Raw genomic sequence first — 20,147 nt, 5'->3', positions numbered from 1 at the left:
CTTTATTGCAATAATAATTCGCACATCAACTGAGCTTCTATGTGATTGGATTTGATCGCAATTTCAACACTTTTTTCAGTTTCTTCTTCTCGTGCAAATTTTTGAACTTTTTTCTTGCTTGAGATAATTCAGTATCTAAAAAATATTTATAATTCAAAAAAAAATTTAGCAGTGCATTGCCACCCATGATTGTAACCACCATGCTTTGTACGCTTCGAACACGATCGAGAAGCGAGGAGTACGCAGTTCCGAGCTGCACACTGTTTTGGGTCACCATAACTTATATTTGTTATTATTTACGAGTTTTGGGAAAATATTTGTAATTTTTAGTTACCGTTTCTGAACGTTAATAAAAATTTGATAAACTTACTATAAAAATTACTGAATTTCGTTTCTAGCAACCTGATTTCGTAAATTTAAACTACTTTAGTATCCTCAATTTGTCGGAATTTTGCAAACATCCCAGTAATAAGCGTAGAATATAGAAAAATTAATATCTTCAGATTTCAGCGCAAAAGTGAAGATTATTTTATTATTTTGAATGCGCGATTTTTCCGTCCGTCTAAAATGCCACCATAAGAATAAGATACCTCTGAAACTTATTCACTTATATTTACATAGCGACCGCCACACGATTTTCTATTCTCCCAAAGAGAACGTGTTTTCAATATATTTAATTACTTCTAATTGTACCGGTAAAACACCTCACAGATATATTTTTTATTCCTTAGAAGTGGACATATTTTGATTTTATTTAATTCCTTCTGATAAGTTCACAAAATATGTGTGATAAGTTGTTTTAATTCCTTTATGCGGAATGTAAATTCTGAAATTTTAATTCTCACCAATTCAACTCTGCCTATCTAGAGTTAAAATTTTTTAAATTCACACATTTGTATAGATTTCTTTGTTGCATTTTTTAAGATGTTTAAATAAATTATTAAAGTATAAATAAATATAAATTTGAATATTTGTCGAATTTATACCTTATAAAAAGATGTAATAATGAAAAATAGGTTAAATAAACGCTTTCGTTAAATTTTACTAAGTCGATTGATAGGAATAGGATTTACAATTTTTCTGCTCCCGTTGGGGGATTTTTAGACGGAGGAAAAATCGCGCATTCATAGGAATACAAATTCTTAATTTTTCTGAATTCAACGCTTATTATTGGGATTGCTAACAGTGCATGCCATCAACGCCATCAACGTTGATGGGTGACATTTGTTTCGTTCAAACGCACACAGCAAACACGTTTATATCACAAGAATAAGAATAAATTATAATCAAGGAAATATGTATTTACTGAATCAATAGGGAATAAATCCATTTTCATTTTATTAATACCTACAAGAAAGAATTCAAGAATTTTTTTTTGAATTATAATAGATCACTTAAAATTTTTAATGCTGTTCAATGGAAAATAGAGCTATAATATATATCCTCGATATTAAGAAGTGATCACAAGTGGATTTATGAAGTTTTGTTTATATACTCCTCAATCAAAGGTTTTGCTCAACGAAATCGAAAAAACTAACCAATGGAACCTATCAAAATTAGTTTTCAATTTGAAATTACAATAATTTAAGATTATATAAGATAAGATTGAAGAGCTTCATGAATACCTCTATTTCTTCTCTCTCAGTACCTAATCTAATTGCACATTGCATGTACATATGAAATCAAGGAGCAGCTGCGGCCACAAACACGAATGCGCTCTCTAGTATGCGCATGTAATTCCTCATCCCTATTTACCGGTTATTACCTCGAGAGTGCGTCAGAAACATTCTGCTCACTTGAGCTCATTCCAGAAAGCAAGGACTGCGGTGAGGTAGTGGTGTTGCTACGGAGAGGCACTTAACATAAAACGAGCATTTAAAAGTATCAGCTGATAAGTTTAAAAAAATACATCTCCTTTTGAGTCAAGTTAATAATAAATATTTCATCCGTAGAAATGTTCATATTTGCATGCTTTTCAATTCATATTTATTTCAATTTGTGATTTTTATCATTGTTGATTATTCTAATGATGGGTGATAGAACGTGCTAATTTGAACATGTTTCAAATTTAGAATTCATAGCTCAAAGCGTAAAAATTAAAAAAAAAAATTTTATATGACAACAGTTAGGAGAATTATGTATAATAGGGCCTCTTCCTCAAAAGGGTCTGTCTTTAATAAAATTATTTGCCTCTATTTGCAGCGCAAAGTGTCAATTATATTCCAAACTAAAATCTGAAATCTTTATTTGATAGAAAAAGCCACTTTTATAAGATATTTTTTCACTTTACATTTTGTCTTGCTACCAGAAACCCGATCGATACCGTCACACTGAATATTTATCTTCCCCGAACAGAATAATTTGTAGATGAAAACTGTTTCATTCTTATGCAGTCTTTCAATATCAAGGGAGTAAGCTTTTATTATTACAAGAAAATTGAAAAACAGATTTTTAATTGCTATCCTAAAACGATTCTCGATACTCATGAACTTCAAACCTCCAAATTCTTGAATGTTTTACTCGGAACTGGTCAATTTTTTCTAATCAAACTCATTTTCTCCCAATTAAGCAACTCAATATCTCGGTAAAAATTTTTTACTTTTTGTTTAAACTTAAAATTTTACTTTTAATCGTGATCCGCAACCTAGCCTGTTTCAATTTCAGATTCCTGTCACTTTGAGATTCTAAAGTTTCACGTTCTATTTCTCGGAACTGGATAATTTGTTGTAATCATACCTTTTTCGTCTTAATTCAGAAACACTCCAGTTCGGGAGTAAACGTTTGCTTTTTAATGGTGATTTCGATTTCACGGGATGTTATGTAGCTGTTTTAAAAAATTCCGATTATTTTGTTTATCAAGTTTTGTACTGCAACCCTTCAAGCAATACACAAATTGTGCAATTCAGTGCTCAATATTGCACTTCGGTAAATTGTTAATCGCGTGAGGCTTTGTGTGTGTCAGGTGCTAATTGTTATTCGCCTAATTTCACTGAAACTCGTAGTCACGGCCTGATAACGAGATTTCCTTGTTTCCTGAGGGATTAACTATGCAGTTTATAAAGCTTACAGTTTTCATAACAGATCAAACTAGGAACAGCTTTTTTGTCGAGAAGCTCCATGTTGTATATTAACATTAGATTCGACGTAATTTCCATAATATAAAAAATCAAAATTTTATTAAATATTTAATTTCTTCTTAGAATTATCAAGTTAATAAAATAAAATGAAATTAATTAATAAAAGTTTGTTTAAGTTTAGAATTATCAGTTATAAGTTACCAAGTTTGAAGTATAAAAAATTGAATTGAAAGGTTAAACCTTAAAAGTACAAAACTTGCTAAATTAAAAGTGTTTAAATTAAAATTATTTTTTTACTTCGAAAAATTGTCTATAAATTCTGAAAATTTCTGGAATTTAACAGAGTATTCAAATAGGAAGCATTCTGTATTCGAAATATGGTAAACTTCCACCTATGTCCCCCGCGGTAATAGGTATACGCTCACGAATGTCCCTGCCGGGAGGGACCCCCGCCACCACCGCGAATCGTCAGGCTATTTATGTCCAGCAATGTTCATTGGCTGCCTCGGCCTTGTATCGATACGTCCACGGTGAGCAAATTTTCCAACTACGCATGTGCCAAAAAGCGCGGGTCTATTTTGAATCAATAAAGATATACTATCAATAATAATGCTTTTCGGCACATGCGCAGTTGAAGCAGTCGTGGTTCGTTAGCATGCGATTGATTAGCTTGACTGATCTTTCACTTCCTTAAAATAGTACAATTTGTCAACTAAAAATTAATATACAAGAATCAAAAACCGACTCAAATATTTCGCGGCATATTGAGTATTACAGCATGATTTCACGGTCATGGAAGTTTGGGTGCAAGTGATTGCAGGAAGGTTATCACAGTTGTTGATGACTGTTCATATACGTGTAATATCTTTGACATAGAAATGTGGACAAGTTTTTTGAATGAAATAATCTAAGATCACAAGTACGTTATAAAAGTCTGTATTTTCAAATGTATCATGCTACGATAGGTGGAAATGTCAGCCGCCGGGAAGATTACATGATCTTTAGTACCTACATGGCTGTAGACTGCAACTGCACACGACTTTTTAGAGGAAAATTTCTAAACGAAACGGTAAGTTATAAAAGTCTGCCCGAGTAAAAATGCTCCGACTTGGTTATGTCTTGAGTTCGTCTTCAAAACATCCATGTCTGGCTGCGTCTCAAAACTGAGTCGAGACATAGGCCTTCGTCTTACTTTTATTGCCACGGTAGGTAAAACGGCGTTTGCTTGTCTGAAGTCGAGCCTTGTCTTGGCTAAGACGACGGGGGGGGGGGGTCAAAATTGAAAATTTACTCTTAACAAATTAAAAGATTAAAGGTAATTCCGAATTAAAAAGTTATATTCAAAAAAGTAAAAAAGAAGCCGTACTAATATAGTTGGCATAAAGTTTTTATTGTTAAATTAGGAATAATTTTATTCACTTTTCTAAATAAAGAAATTTCAATAAAGTAGGATTATGTAGGATTATTTTTGTTTTTTCTCTCTTTTATTTCTCTCTCTGTTTGGTGACGCCTGAGTGAGCACTGCACATCCCCTCGCAGCTCCTCTCATCTATCTCCACCGCGCAGCGCCAATTCTTGGAAACATTAAGCCCAGAAAAACTTAACCCAGATTCGACTGTAGTTGAATTTTCATCCAAAAAAGATTAAATTTTTATTTTTCAACATTAAAATATGAATCTTAATTAAGAAGTAAATTTTCTACAAAAATACTTGAATTTGCAACAGAAGAAGGCGAATTATCAATAAAACAGTTGAATTTTTAACGTAAAAGACTGACTTTATAACGAATTTAGAAAAAATAGTTTACGTTCAAGGAAGATAAATTTCTTTACTGAAACAGACTAATTTTCAAATAAAAAACGACAATCTTGCAAAAATACTTGAATTTTCATTTAAAAAAAAGACATAATTTCACTTTTTACCACTGAAATATGAATTTCAAACAAAAAGTTAATTTTATACGAAAATAGTACAATTTTGAACCAAAAAGCATGGCTTATAAAAAAAGCTGAATTAAAAAAAAATGCCCTAATTTTTCTCTGACCAATTTTTTATTTTTTTGATTTAAAATTCAAAGACCCGTATCTTGAACTTGTGCTATTTCAAACCTAGAATATTTTATGAACGGAATAAGATTTGTTTAATCTATTCTTCTTGACAGTTATGTAAAGTTATACAAATTTTCTGTCTTCTCCAAATTTTTTCTAAAATCCCTGATTTCTCGCTGATCAATCAAATTCCCTTACTTTATAAAATTGGTGTTGGCTAAGTTCGCTTTTCATTCACCAGATTTCTTTAGTGCGTAGAGCTAAATTAATATTAACAAATCGTAACAACATCTCCCGACCAATCCCTCTCCCCTTTAATCTGTTACATAATTTAGGTAAGGTATCTTGTTTAACATCTAATCCTATTTGAAAAGTCAACTAAAAAAACTTCTAAATATTCATAAAACTTTTTTCTTAAGATAAAGGTGTGAAGGAAACTTTAGAACTGATAATTACATCGCATGTAGTACGACGTTATACATTGTAGGACAACAAAGTTTCCTGGAAAAATTGCTCTGAGAGTTTACTATTTTAATTCAATTTGAGGATTTTTTAGAAATTAATTTAACTTAATTTTAGAGATTTGTGTGAGCCGATTTTCAAACTTTTTAAATCATTTTTTATTTGACAACACAGTTGAGATATTATATATTTTTACATTCTCATTCATGAGAGTATAATGTAATCGTCCAAATGTTTAATCTCTGGTTTTTAACGGATCTTTACGTTCGGCAATTACAGAGTCCGAAAATCATAAAATTTTGTCGGTGTCTGTCTGTCTATTTATCTGTCTGTATGTCTCTCTGCATCTAGGTCTGTATGTATATCTGCCTGTATGCATAGTTACCTGAATGTTGTAACCATGCTAACTTTTAAAGGATTTGTCGAATCGAGTCAGACTTTAATATACTTCTTAAAGGTTCCCGAAATAAAGGTTAGTAGGTTCAGCAGATATTTCCAACCGAAATTTAATAATATAGAGCATTTTCAAAATTTAATTTATTTTCTTTAAATGTTAGAATTTAATTAAAATTTTTCACCAGACATAAAACATGTTTAGAAACTATCTCAGTTCCACTTTCCTATTGGACAAAAATTTAAAAAGAGATTTTTCAAAATTTGAAAAAAATTTTTAATAAGTTTCAGAACTTTTTTTCGAAATTTTTGGCACGCGGCAAAAAGACCTGCAAATTATTCTTATGGCAATTTTAATTTTAATAAAAATTAAAAACGTTATATGCTTTTTAATATTTTGAAAATTTTCAGAAAAGGAACACAATTTTTTAATAATTTAGGAAATATCAATACAAATTTGTAAAAGATATAAAATATATGTATTTCGACACTATTTTTATAAAATTTGTTAATTAGAGAAAAATTCAAAAAGTTGAATCATTTTTAAAAATATGCAATTTTTGTTTTTAAAAGATCCAAAAATTTAAAGCGTTTTTTTAAGTAGATTTTAACATGATTGGTAAATTAACTTGATGAAGTTTTTTAATTAGACACACATTATGGACCATGAACCGCAAATTTCTTAATGAGAATGTAATTGTCAAAACCGTAGGTGCTATGAGAACTTTCCTTAAAAGCAAATGGAAAAATTTCAGTTCCAATTTATGGCTGTAATTTCTCAGAAGTTTAAATCACAGTTTTTGATTAACGTTATAATATTTACGACATTAAAAAAATGTAGTTAAAGTGTACCCATTAAACATTCAAAAACGAGCGCCAAGTCCGAGGGCGTACTGACACGTTGTAGGCACAGCCAAACTTGGCGCGAAGCGCTGCAAGCAAAGCGCACAACGAGGATGTGCCCGCGCTGTGGGCATTTTTTCATAAGCAATACAATTTTTTCAACTACATATATGTATACAATATGTAAAAAATCATGGAATCAGTAAAGATTTTCCTTACAAATAATATTCAGTGAGTCACAACATTAAAAAATATGGGTTGTTTTTTATATCAACAAATCAATGAGTGAAAGCACTACTTCAAGATTAAAAATACACGGAGAATTCATTTAAAAACTTTTTGTTCGGGATATATGGAACCTGCTAAATATTATTTTTAAGGGGTGTCTTTATTGATTTCAAGATGTTTTTAAATAAATATAAGAAATTGTAAAGAATGGGATAGTTTGTAACAAAATGTAATGTCAACTTCTTTGTCAAATAAAACATTAATAAAAGCAATAGTAAAAAATAGATTCACACAAATCTCTTTAACATGTACTTAAATTTAATTCTAAAGAAAAATTCTTTATCGGATGAAAGTTGTAAGCTCTAGACCAATTTGTCCAGAAAAACTTGTATGTACCACTGTACAGCGGCCTCACTTCGAGTTAATCGAGAAAATTATTGCTTAACTGCGGTGATCGAAAGATTACACAATCGCACAATTCCATGTGCGCAAATTGACACAGAATGATCAAATAATTTTCCTCTCGCCAGAAGAGCATGAAAATAAGTTATAGTATTGACCTTAGGCTAACTATGCCGGAATTTAATGCACTCTTCCGACGTTTTTGCAGGTTTACATATTAGAGTTCAATCCTGAGGCTTGGAAAAATTTTGCCTCATTTTCTGCAACCTGGAGTCTATCGGTTTTGTATGCCGGAACGTAACTCATTCACTTCCGTTAGCTGAGAAGCACGAAAAAGCTCTAGGAGGAGTATCTTTGAAGAAAGATGGTGTACTTACCGGTAGGTGGAACGAAAGCAAAGAGAACTTTCCAGAAGATAGTGAGTGAATGCATGAGGTAGTCGGCGGTTGAGGGCGTCGTACCTCTGCCAGTACCATCTTCATTATCGTCGCCCCCACTCACTGTCAGAGCTTCCGTAAATTGCTCCTTCCACGAACTTGTCCCTAAAAATATGCCAGATTAGATCTTCACAATTTTGCGTAAAAATGTTCTCGATGAAAATAATAAGGAGATTTGGGAAACTTGCCTTTAGCTTAATTTTGTAACTTTAGGTAGCGCATCGTAAACTCCTTTCACAAGCTGCGTTTAACTACTCTCTAAATCTGAATCAGTGAAATTTCGCTGATTCAAATAGCTAGAAATAGGCCACTGACAATTAGTGAAATGTTACTTATTGATTCAGTGAAATAACCACTTTTGAGTGTTGGCAGCACTACACCATGTCAATTAGGAAATCATGATAAAATAAAATTTTAGTACATTCAATCATCGAATCATAGTAAAAACTTAAAAGTCCATAAATATGATCAAATATTAAAAAAGGTGAAAAGTTCCGATGCTTTTAAATGCAAAACAAACTCACACATTACTTTCATTTCAAAATTGAACTGTAATGTACAAACCCAGTAAGTAAGTACTTCCTATACAAGTTAGAGTACATTTATCCCGCAGTTCATTCAGCAGACTTACAGCCCAAAAATTAAAAAATTTATTTCATTAAGGAATTCTCCTTGCTACTTAAGTAAAAGAGTAATAACAACGCTTAACATAAAAATGTATAGGTTATACTTCACATGATTTGCTCTGGTGTTACTGAACTAAATAGTAAATAAGTCTGAAATCACTGATCAATCAGTGAAATGTCTAACTACTATTTCAATCAGTGAATTTTTTACTAATTAATATTTAGAGGGTATCGATTAGGAACTTAATTTTGGATGGGAGCAGGTTGCAGATACGTTTTAAAGAAAATAAATTCTTATCATCATTCTTTCAGAGCAGTCTATACAAAAGAATTACATTCTATAACTTTCAAGGAATCTTATACATTAAAGAACTTTCATAAGATTCCAGATTTCGTTCTGTTTTTTTTTCTGTGAAGGCGTTGGAGAGTCAGGGTCGATGTTCAATGTATATGCAGAGTCGGGAATAGCATTAATCGTTTGCCATCTCGGTCATACTCTCTTTTTTATAAATAGACCAAATTATTGATTTTTAACGTGATTCTATCAATTTTAAGTACAATTTTATGTTATTGTTTTTAATAATATTTATTAGTTACTGTCACCTTTTCACAGGCGATGACATATTTAAACCAATTATGTATACTTACATTATCAATCATCGCTATGTTTATACTTATAATTTATATTATTAATCACAAAAGAAAAGGATTATGTACTTATAAAAACGCGCAAAATCGTGCATATTCATTTTTATACATCATGATAAAATTAATAGTCTTAACCACGCAGTACTAACCACGCAGTTTAAATATCTTGAATTTCATATCCACCGCTATAACACAATGACGTCTCGCCTACGAATCTTCTGACACAGCTTATAAAAATCAGCCAGGGATAGCACCCCACGTACTTCGCCATGAGATCAGCACATCTGGATATCGATTGATTTCGATTGTTACGTTACTCGCCTTCAAGTGATTGGTTCTGATCACAATGAAATCCGACGTACATATACCCAGAATCAGAATTAGAGCATCCTTTTATCTACACATTAAAAATAGGGCGGAACCACTGCTTAAAAGTAAATCTGAAAACAGCCTACTATGTCATTCTAAATGGAGCGGACGCTATGCTAAAAAATCAGTATCTGTATTCAATGTCAGGCGGAGCTCTGCCCTAGAACACATTGGAAGAATGTTCATATTAAATACGAAATACACTAGTACGCGGATTTACCGAAATCCGATATACCATTGCGCAGTTCTGTATGAAGGAATCGGGGGGTGGGGGGAGGGGGGTGCGGAAAATCCAAAATCAATGGTTCACGCGACCCTGATAGTTTAAGGTTTGCTGAACCGCGATTTAACGTGAATAAAATTAAGACCGATCCTGAAATACCCGGTACATCCGAGTCCCAGTATAACAGATAGACTCCGGTCATTTTGATACCAATTTCCAGTCATCGCCATAAGATTTTGAATATGAAATTAAAATCAGCTTACTGTTTTGTAGCAGGAGAACTGAGTCTACCTGTCAACAAAAGTGTTGCGAGGAATCTATTCAGCAATAACCCAGTGAATTGCCAAAACTGTTTCTCACACAGTTTAAAAGATTTATAAGTGCAAACTGGAATGCAAATCCAGTAAATTTGAGTAAATCAGTAAAAAAATCATAATATTTAATTTATTTTAAACTCTTCATTAAAGTCTTCCAGTATTTCAAAGTGGAGATCTGAATGAGGAGCTTCGATTACCTGAAGAGTCTCCAGTGAACATCAAATTTAAAAGAAACCGAGTAAAGCAGAATCAAATCAAAGAAACCACATAATCTTTTTTTTTATAATTCAAACCAGCTATTCCTCTTTCAACTTTGAATTTCCTAAATTTAATAAACTTTAATATTCTTTATTCAATTGTATTCCATATTATGCGTAGCATATTTGTGAAGTTATCTACTTGATCTTTGGAAGTTATTCTCATCACTGCTCCAAAGTTGTAGATTAAAAAAAAGGAAGCCTTGTTAAATTAATAATTATTTTTGGCCAGAAAAGTTTATTCCTTTCAGGAAGTAACAGCCTACCAATATTACATAAAAGTCAACAAAATCCAGAATTTTGATAGTATTTCTCAGACGTAACTAAATGTTTAAGAAAGTAAAAGAATATTGAAAAACTTAGAAGCATGTGACTCGCGTGACCAACTCTTTTAAACGAACTTACTTGTAAACTAATAAGCTGAATGGATTTTCGATACCAGGCGGATGTTTGACTTTTTTCTATTCACGTCCAGTCACACAGTGTCGTGCAAATCTGGAATATACTATTGAAAAAGTTCTGCGGCCAATAATTATTATAATACTCGGTTAATAATTATTAATCAATTTGGAAGTTTGTTTTACAAATAAAGAGCATTGAATTATTTACAAACACATAAAGCGCACGGTATGCTTGAAGGTGGAAATGTTTTATGGAAATGTGGACAAAATCGTTTTGCTCAGGGTGATTCGGGAACAAAAGTAGATTCAAAATTTGTGAAAATTAAACTTATAAATTAAGTTATAAAACTTATAAATAACTTTTTGTTTTCTAGAAAGCATACTTTTTATGATAAAGAACATCTTTCGCCATAAGAAAAATTAAATTTTGTTCATCATAAAATCATTGCACATAAACTATTACAAACAAGTAACTTCATTAGAGTATGGTAATTTTTTTACTTCGCAGCCTTTTAATCTTTATAAAATTTTTTTTTACAAATAACATAATTTACTAAATTACTTACTCTCTCTCTCTCTTTTAGGGAAAGAAAAAGCATTGTTGTGGCCTCAAAAATTAAATCTCGTTTCTAAACATTACCACGGTGATGCTTTCGAAGGAAATGCTTGTAGAAAATTGCTTAAGGAAACTGATAAACTCAAAGACCCAGAAATTTATGAAAAGGTAGGTGTTTTACAAAGAAAAGTATAGATTTTTCAGAAAATTGGTTTCTTTTGCATTTATATATATTTGTAATGAACATAAATTATAGCTTGAGATTAGACAAAAAGCCAATACGTTATTTGTTGTAAACTTTCATTAATACATATACAAAAAATGTATACACAAATATAAATTTTTCATACTTTTCTGATCACGGTAATGCAAAGTAACGCACGTTATCGGTCGTTACTTCATGATATGTTTGAATACGCTTAGCATTAAATTAAATGTTTCAATGTCAAGAAAACCAAAATCAGATGATGTGTATTCTTACTGCCTAGCAGACATTTCCTTACCTAAAGAATTATTCATCCGGTACGATACGAGATTATGAAATAGTGCATCTGTTTAGCGGCTATTCAGTAGGGTGGACCAAAAAAATCTTTTTTTTTTCAATTTTTATAAACACCAGTCGGAAATTTCTTAGAATCCACACAAAAATAATTACATAAAAAAACGATGTTTAGAGGTGCCGCAAGCCCCATATGGAGTTCAAAACGTATTACCTGTAAAAAAGACGTTTTTTTACATTTTATTCAGAATCCTTAATATTATCTGAATCAAGTTCAAACTCAAAATTTTTCTTCGCTATTAGCAATTAGATAATTCCTGCCTTTCTGACACCTCAGCGAAGTCTGTCAGTAACTTATTCAAAAGAAAGTTGTATTAAATATGATCCGTGCAGAAATTTTGAAACATATTTCAATTATATTTTTTATCTCAGCAAAACATATTCGCAAAAAAAGAGATTATTTAAAATATATTTTCTCTAATGTTTATTTACGTTTTTTAAATAACTGAGACGGCGAAGCATAGTTAAAGATTCTAGAAGAAACCAGAACATTTTGACACTTATCTAAGGGAAGATTGTTATAAACAATATTAAAATTTTAAAACGATTTCTTGTTAAGTTTGATTAATTATTACCTCACAAAGTGAAACAAGGGCAAAATGGTTAAAATTATCGAAAAAATGCAAGTATTAGGCATTAATATAGATGAAGATAGTCATTAACAATAATAATTTGTTTAAAAAATTATTTTTGCTGCATCTTATTAATTATTAAACTACTTCTAATGGACAATAGACAAATAATTAAAAAATTCACGAAAAACCGCAACATTCCCCCAAGAAGAAAAAAAATTATTAATATTAATATGAATTTGTTTAAACAATCACTCTTTTTCACATTGATAAACTATCACCTCCCTCTAATTGAAAATTAAACAACAAATAGAAAATTTGTGAAAAAACTGGGACTTTATAACTTAATTCTATCATAAAATCGCTTAAGACAATAATAAATTGTTTAAGCAATTTACGGAAACATCTAATCATCAGAATGAAATATCTTTTTATGTACCTGAAACTATTTTAATGAAAAAGACCGGAAAACATTATAATTAGCGTCGAAATCTCGCAAAACCAATTTTTTCATTTATAGGGGGTTTTTGGGATCCTATAAAACAGTTTTATAGGGGTGATCTTTAAAACGTGATGTTTCATTTATATTATTTAGCTAATTGTGAGGAGAAATGTTGAATTCCAACTTAATTAATCTAATATGGAGGATTCTCAATAAAATAGGAAGAAACATATTTTTTTCTACGCTATTCATAAAAATTCGTAAGAACAAATTTCCAATCCTTTTTTTGAACACCCTACTGTTCTGCACAGCCGGATTGATACTTTTAGACAAAATACATCGCATGAACGATGAAATTTTCGAAAAGTCGGTACTATTGAAAAAATATGAAGTTTCATGGAAAGCTTTAAGTAGACTGCACCATAGATTTCTCAACTTAATAATAGTTTGAATAAAAGACATCTTATAAATAAATTTAGTATTTATTCAATTACTTCACCTGAGTGCAAATATAATATTCATTTGTGTTAAAATTTTCAAAGAAATGTTTCAAATTTGTAAGATTCTTTTTGGACATTCAAATAATGTATTAAACATTTAATAAAAAAGTAACGGCAAGGTAACGCGTTACTTTTTTCAGTAACGGTAACGGTAACGCGTTACAAATTTGTAGACAATAACGTTTCAAAAACTGTTAGCAATAGCTTACCAGACTTAGTGATCTGTAGAATATTCACATTTCACATGTAGTTTTATTGTAGAGTTCATTGATTGATATTGCTAATATTTAATAATGAACTAAGTCCGGTTAGATAATTAAGCTTAGATTATAGAATTAAAACATATATTTGAAAAAGGATTAAAATGACCTATTTGTTTAACAAACACATCCTCAGTTCTTTATGACAAAGATAATAATATTAAGCTTTATATTAATGTATATTAATTAAGGTATATATTATTCTTAGGGGAAAGTTTCCTACAGTAGATAAAGCTGTTTACCGCGGATAATATAATTAAGAGCACGAATAAGAAGAAAAATAATTTATTTTAATGTATAAAAACTGTAATATCTTAACTAGTGATTAAAATAAATTAATTATTCTAAATATAATAGTATTTTAAATTAATTATTATCCGCTCTAGAGAGGTTTTCCCTTAATAAATTTACACTCAAAACGTTCAGGTCGCAAAGAGAAACTTTCTAAGAGTCAGTAATCAACAAATTGTTACGTTATGTGTTTAAAATGAAATAGTTTTTTTCATCGGAAAATAGCAATATCAAACTAAAGTATAAACAGCAAAAATATTACCTAAAAATGATACATCTGATATTCAGAAAGGAAATGCAATTCAGAGATGAACCTAAATTCAGCAAAAATTTGCCTGAATTGAAGAAGGTCAATATCTTGTCAAGGCCATGTGAACCATTTCCAATTGGAATAAACAATATTACGCACCAGACGCGCATATGTACCCGCGCACTATCCCCTCTGTCATTAATCATTAAAAATATTATCCTCAAAGGTTTTTGTATAAGCCTCCATAAAATATAATCAAAGACCGTAGCAGGATAAGGATGGTCTGGGTGCCCCCGCTCGGATATGATCCATGTTGCGTAATCCCTGTTGTATTAATAATTTTTTTGAAGGAAGTACTTCTGGCACACCAACATTTTTTCCCCATATCATGCTCACATTTAAGGCTACAAAATAGATGTATGCGGAAATGATAAAAGCATTACTTCATAGATTAAAAAATTAAATACTACTTTAAAACCTCGCACATGTATGCAATTCCATGAGAATGAAGAGCCCACTTAATTTTTAGCTTATGACGCAATAAGTTATACGCAATGGTTAAATAAAAAACCAAATGCAACAGAATTGTTCGATTAAAAACACATTTTATTGTGAAATCCCCAGCCACAGTGTAAATTGATTATAAGTAGATAGGAAAATACTTCTCTTCGTTTACTGCTGACATTCACCAAACTAATGTCATGTTTGCCCAGGATGCATTACGTGAAGGTCGTCAGTCAGATTAGCATGCCTAAATTTATTTACACTATATATTACATCTGTAATAAAATGCAGAGAAATGAGACCCATGCCTCTACGTGAAACTAGGTGTATGATATATGAGAATTGCACTCATCGGCACTCAGCAAGAAGTAAGTGAAGTCGTTTCGTGTTAAGTTGAAGGGTACTATGAGAGACCACGTTCCAACTTTACGAAGATATACCTATTAGGTACAAATGAAGATAACTGAGAATATGTTACCTTTGAAAAAATATCGAATGAATTAAATCGTTCGATACAACTGAGAACAAAATAAACTCGCAAACCTTAGCACAACACGTTCAAACTATATATCAGTATAGCAGTTGAGCTTGGATTAAAATCGCCACGAGAAACGAAGATAATTCCGCAATTATAAATAAAAGTAAATCACAGATGATAGTACAGTACACATGAGCACGAATACAAGGACATTGGATATATATCTACACTCATTGAAAATTAATCAAAATACTCGAGAATTGGTTGCCACTCTTAGGCGGGGCAAAATTTTTGTGCATATGAAGTGTAGTATATGTAAATTCTTGTGTATCGCTTGTATATATATATATTTTTTAAGTTATTAAAACAGAGTGTACATAGTTGTATATAGTGTAAATAAAGTAAGGGATGCTAATCGGACTGACGACCATGACATTAGTTTGACGAATGTCAGCAGTAAACGAAGAGAAGTATTTTTCTATTTACTTATAATAAATTCACACTGTGACTGGGGAATTCACAAAGATATAGGTTTTTGATCGAATAATGCTCTTGCATCTGATTATTTATCACACCATTGCGTATAAATTATTGCTTCATAAGCTGAAAATTTAGATGGCCCCTTATTCTCATAGAATTGCATACATTTGAGGGGCTAACAAGTAGTTTTGATTTTTTTTAAAACTATGAATAAACACTTTGATCGTTTCCGCAAAAATATACTTTTCAGCCTCGAATGTGAGCATGATATATGGAAAAAATGGTTGGTGTGCCAGAAGTACTTCCTACAAAAAGATTATTAGCAAAATTTTTTTATTCAAATTATCTTCTAATTATCAACAGCATTAGTTCTTGATCTTTTGGAACCCCCTTAATATTTGTGATATTCCTGCTGCATCTGAGATCCTTGCAAATTTCTCTTTCTCGACAGGATAAAAATACCAATTAGCCGCATCAAATTTCTACTTGGCATTTTGTTACTATAGTGGAAAGACCTTCAAAGTACATACGGTGATATTGTTTGCGAACGTTTATTTTTCTTTACCTATTGTTTCTTTTATCGCTTAGTTTATCGGTTTCTTCTCTTACCATACTTTATCTACATCAGCGTGGGAGCTTCTTTATATGCAAATAAAGAATATGCATCTTTTTCACAGCGGGTTAGATAAGATTTTTTGCATTCTGTACCTTCTATGAATAAGAGGATTGAAATTCTCAAAATAATTTCCCAGAGGAAAAATACATGCCTAGTCATATCTTTTTTTATATTTCTTTTAATTATGCATTGGTTCGGAAAAAACTCTCATATTTGAAATAAAAAAACGTTTGTAACTTTCATATGTATTATAATCTATGATAATATTGATGAATATTTTTATATATTTTTATTTTGTAATTAGCGAAATGGCCTGGAGATTTCTGAGCTTTCAAGTGGAAGAAGCTTTTAAGAACTAAATGTCATATGATCTGTTTATTTGTGTGACCTGTCATAAGGAAATAATTTGTTATACGAAAAGAAACTTAACTAATTACACCCCTCAATTTCTTTTGATGTATTGATAAATTTATAGTCATTTAAGGAAAGTTTTTTAACGTTTAAAATTTAAAAACTAACTGGCTTCTTCTTACAACAAAAAATGACTCTAAATCTCTAATACTGACACTGAATTGAACTAATAGCGTATTCAGTTATCATGCACGGGTGCACTCCGATCTGCACCGAAGCAGGTTGAAGTGAGAAAGAAGAAGTAAGATTTAGTTAAATTACTCTTAAAATTCGAAAAAGAATATTCATTTAGTATTGAATTTCTCAGTATGAGTTGCATTATTTACGAATAAAAAAGTACCTTAGGCGGACTATGTGATTCTAGGATAGAAATTTTTTTTTTGATATGCTAGTACGAATATATGAAAATTAACATTGCCTGTTTGGAAAATTGGAGGGGGGCCCTGCCAGAGTCCACATGGATTGCCATCATGCCTTGTGGAATTCATGAGGGCAATCCACACGTGGTTCCTTATGGAAACAAAATGCTCATCCATAGGGGCCCAACATGGGCATCCCACATGGATCCCTCATGGTTGCCACCATGAAAGCCCTCTTTGTTTTTTTTGCCAGTGCTGACACCTGTATTGACATATCTCTGGGATAATAACAGTATTTTGTACTGGGCTGTCAGTGTTGGGCCGGCACTAGATATCGCTACTAGCACAGTACTATTTCAATAGGAAATTCACCATGGGCGGCAGTACTGCGTCAGTGCTAACTAGAACAGTACTGCTATACTCTAACCATATGAAAAAAGTTATTTAAAAAATAAATATCAATTAATTGCGAGTATTTTGTCTGCAGATATTAATAGTCCTGTTTAGAGTGAATACATATATTTTTTTACATTATATTACAAATAAAATTTCTAACGACACGGGGTATTGAACCTACATAATCTATCCCTAAATCTATCGCCTAGCAGTCGGGATTGCTAACCACTGCGCTAAACCGACAAGTTGAAACTCGATGAAAAAGCCATCCTCATAAGCTACCGTTCCGAAAAGTTAAAGTACCAAATTTTAAGCTTTCTTTTTATAATTATCTATTATTATATGACGTTTTGTAAATGTAAAAGTGCAAGAGAAAAGTTATTTTCGGGACAGATGTATTTATAGTTTTTTGAAAATTTAGAATGCATGAACCATATTTTAAAACGTATTTTTTATGTTCACTTGTAAGGATATAAAATATTTACCCTTCCGACTTGAAAATTTTAATCGTTGATCCGTGAGGGCAATCGAGCTGGGCCTTCGCCGGAGATCCTTATGAAACATCCATATGGTGAAAGTTCGAATTTCAGAAAAGTGTCATCCAATTTTGGACAGAAATCCATTGTTTGTAAGTCTGAACTCATAACACCTTAAAATTTCTGGTGTCGAAAAAATTTACGTCCTTTGGACTTTGAAATTTGAATCTTTGATCCGTGAGGCCAACCAAGCTTGGTTCCCTGCGGGGCCCCTATGGAACATCCATATTGTGAGAGTTTGAATTTCAAAAAAGTGTCATCCAATTTTTGACAGAAATGCATTGTTTGTAAGTCAGAACTCATGAAACCTTAAAATTTGTGGTGCTAAAAAAATATTCATCCTTTGGACTTTGAAATTTGAATAGTTGATCCGTGAGGGCCACCGAACTGGATCACCTGCGGGGGCCCCTATGGAACATCTATATTGTGAGAGTTCGAATTTCAAAAAAGTGTCGTCCAATTTTTGACAGAAATGCATTGTTTGTAAGTCTGAACTCATGAAACTTAAAAATTGGTGGTGTTGAAAAAATATTCACCCTCTGGACTTTGAAATTTGAATCGTTTATCCTTGAGGGCAACCGGGCTGGGCCTTCGACGGGGGCCCTCGTAGAATACCACGCGTGGAACATCCATGCGGGTCCCCGCCGAGGGCCCTCATCCTAAACGGTCTTAGCGGGGCTTTTTCCACATGGGTAACAGTGAATTTTAATGCAAATCAAATTTTAATTTAATCTAAACGTACAAAAGTTTGATCTGAAATTTTTCCAGAATCAAACGAATTGAGATATGGAAAAAATGGTTAATCTCCTGAAATGATAATAAAAAGCTTCCCAATGTATGGAAAATGGTAAATTATGATGTAATGTCTGAAACAATAATAAAATAGTTAAATCATTATTAGTATTACAAATTTTAGTCCTGGTAAGTTTAAATTAAAATCTATCTATATTTGAACATTTCTAAAACTTTGAAAAGGCTAAAGTTTAAAACTTTACATTTTTCAAGAGGATTAAAATAATTGTACCTTTTTAAATAAAGTTTAAAATATATATACTCATAAATTTTTGAAAAAAAGTTTGTTTTCGTAATTCACATATTTTTGCGTGGAATGGAAGCTTATAATATGTACCATAAGGGTTACATTTTTCTTGTTCCTTCTTCCCTATTCCTTGAGCCCCCCCCTTCGAACATTATCTTGATGGTGGGAGGGGAACCTACAGTTTAAGGTGGGTTCCGAACCACCAAGAACAACAGCTCTAAGTACTTAGAGAACATTTTTCTCTGGAGGCACCGGTGCCACGACTCTGCGGAGAGGAAAAACTCCCTTGCTAGGCTAGTGTTTCACCGCATGGCCGCCGACGAGGTTCTTCCAGATAGCGACGCGGAAATCGACGCCGCAAACCGACGGAGTGGATCCAAGCTTACGCTTTAGCCCTCACGACCATCGTCTCACTTTAATTTTTTTGTGAAGTGCAGCATATTTCGTGGATGCTATATTTTGTGGATTGAAATGCAGAATCTTGCGTCCCATTTGAAATGGTATTTGACAGTTTATGAACCGAATGATTGTAATAGTTTGCCCAAATCTGTATATTCTATGTAAAATCAGGTAGGTTCTACAGCTGAAGTTGCAGAATCTATCGGGATTTTTGGGATCATATCCCTCGGGATCTCAGGATCATAAGGAAAATATCTGTGAGTTTTATGCGGGATAAATCAATTTTTGTCGTCAGGAGAATTTCTTTTCATAAAATCGATTTTTCGTATTTTACTTGCTTACAACAACAGATTCAAAAAATGTTAAGAAACTAGTTCGTACAGTTAAAAAGTTCTATAAAAAATTGTTCTACTAATGTATGATGTCTTGTACTGTTTCGGAGAAAAATAACAAAATTCAGTATTTCTTGCGGAAAACTAGAGTTTTAGTAGAGCAGCCAATTTTTTTAACTGTGCAAAGTTATTATTAGCTACATGATAAATTGCTTTTATATACACAATTTCAAAAGCCGGACACAGTTGCCGTTATGAATTTAAATCTGTTCCTCGAGTTTTACAAATTCTAGTGAATCTTTATTTGCATTTCAAAAAAAACAAGTTGAAGGAATAGAAACACATTAGTCCTGGCGCTGACTATACTTTTATTTGAAATAAGAGGTCTCCTAATAAAAATAGTCGTATTATATATATATTTCGAGGTGCTGATTTT

The 20,147-nt window shown here is 31.9% G+C and overlaps 1 protein-coding gene across 3 annotated transcripts in view; it reads right to left on the bottom strand.

Moving 5' to 3' along the window:
• Window positions 1-20,147, bottom strand: part of LOC117172535 (sodium/calcium exchanger 3) — a 404,663-nt gene that overhangs the window by 165,543 nt on the left and 218,973 nt on the right. For all 3 annotated transcript variants that reach the window (XM_033360570.1, XM_033360571.1, XM_033360572.1), the window contains exon 5: window positions 7,831-7,995. In XM_033360570.1, coding sequence (XP_033216461.1) covers window positions 7,831-7,995 — 165 coding nt within the window. The remainder of the gene's footprint in view (window positions 1-7,830; window positions 7,996-20,147) is intronic.

Source organism: Belonocnema kinseyi, chromosome 5 (genome assembly GCF_010883055.1).
Source record: "Belonocnema kinseyi isolate 2016_QV_RU_SX_M_011 chromosome 5, B_treatae_v1, whole genome shotgun sequence".
Lineage (NCBI taxonomy): Eukaryota > Metazoa > Arthropoda > Insecta > Hymenoptera > Cynipidae > Belonocnema > Belonocnema kinseyi.
The sequence above is the reverse complement of the archived record's forward strand: the minus strand, read 5'-3'. Positions and strand labels throughout refer to the sequence as shown.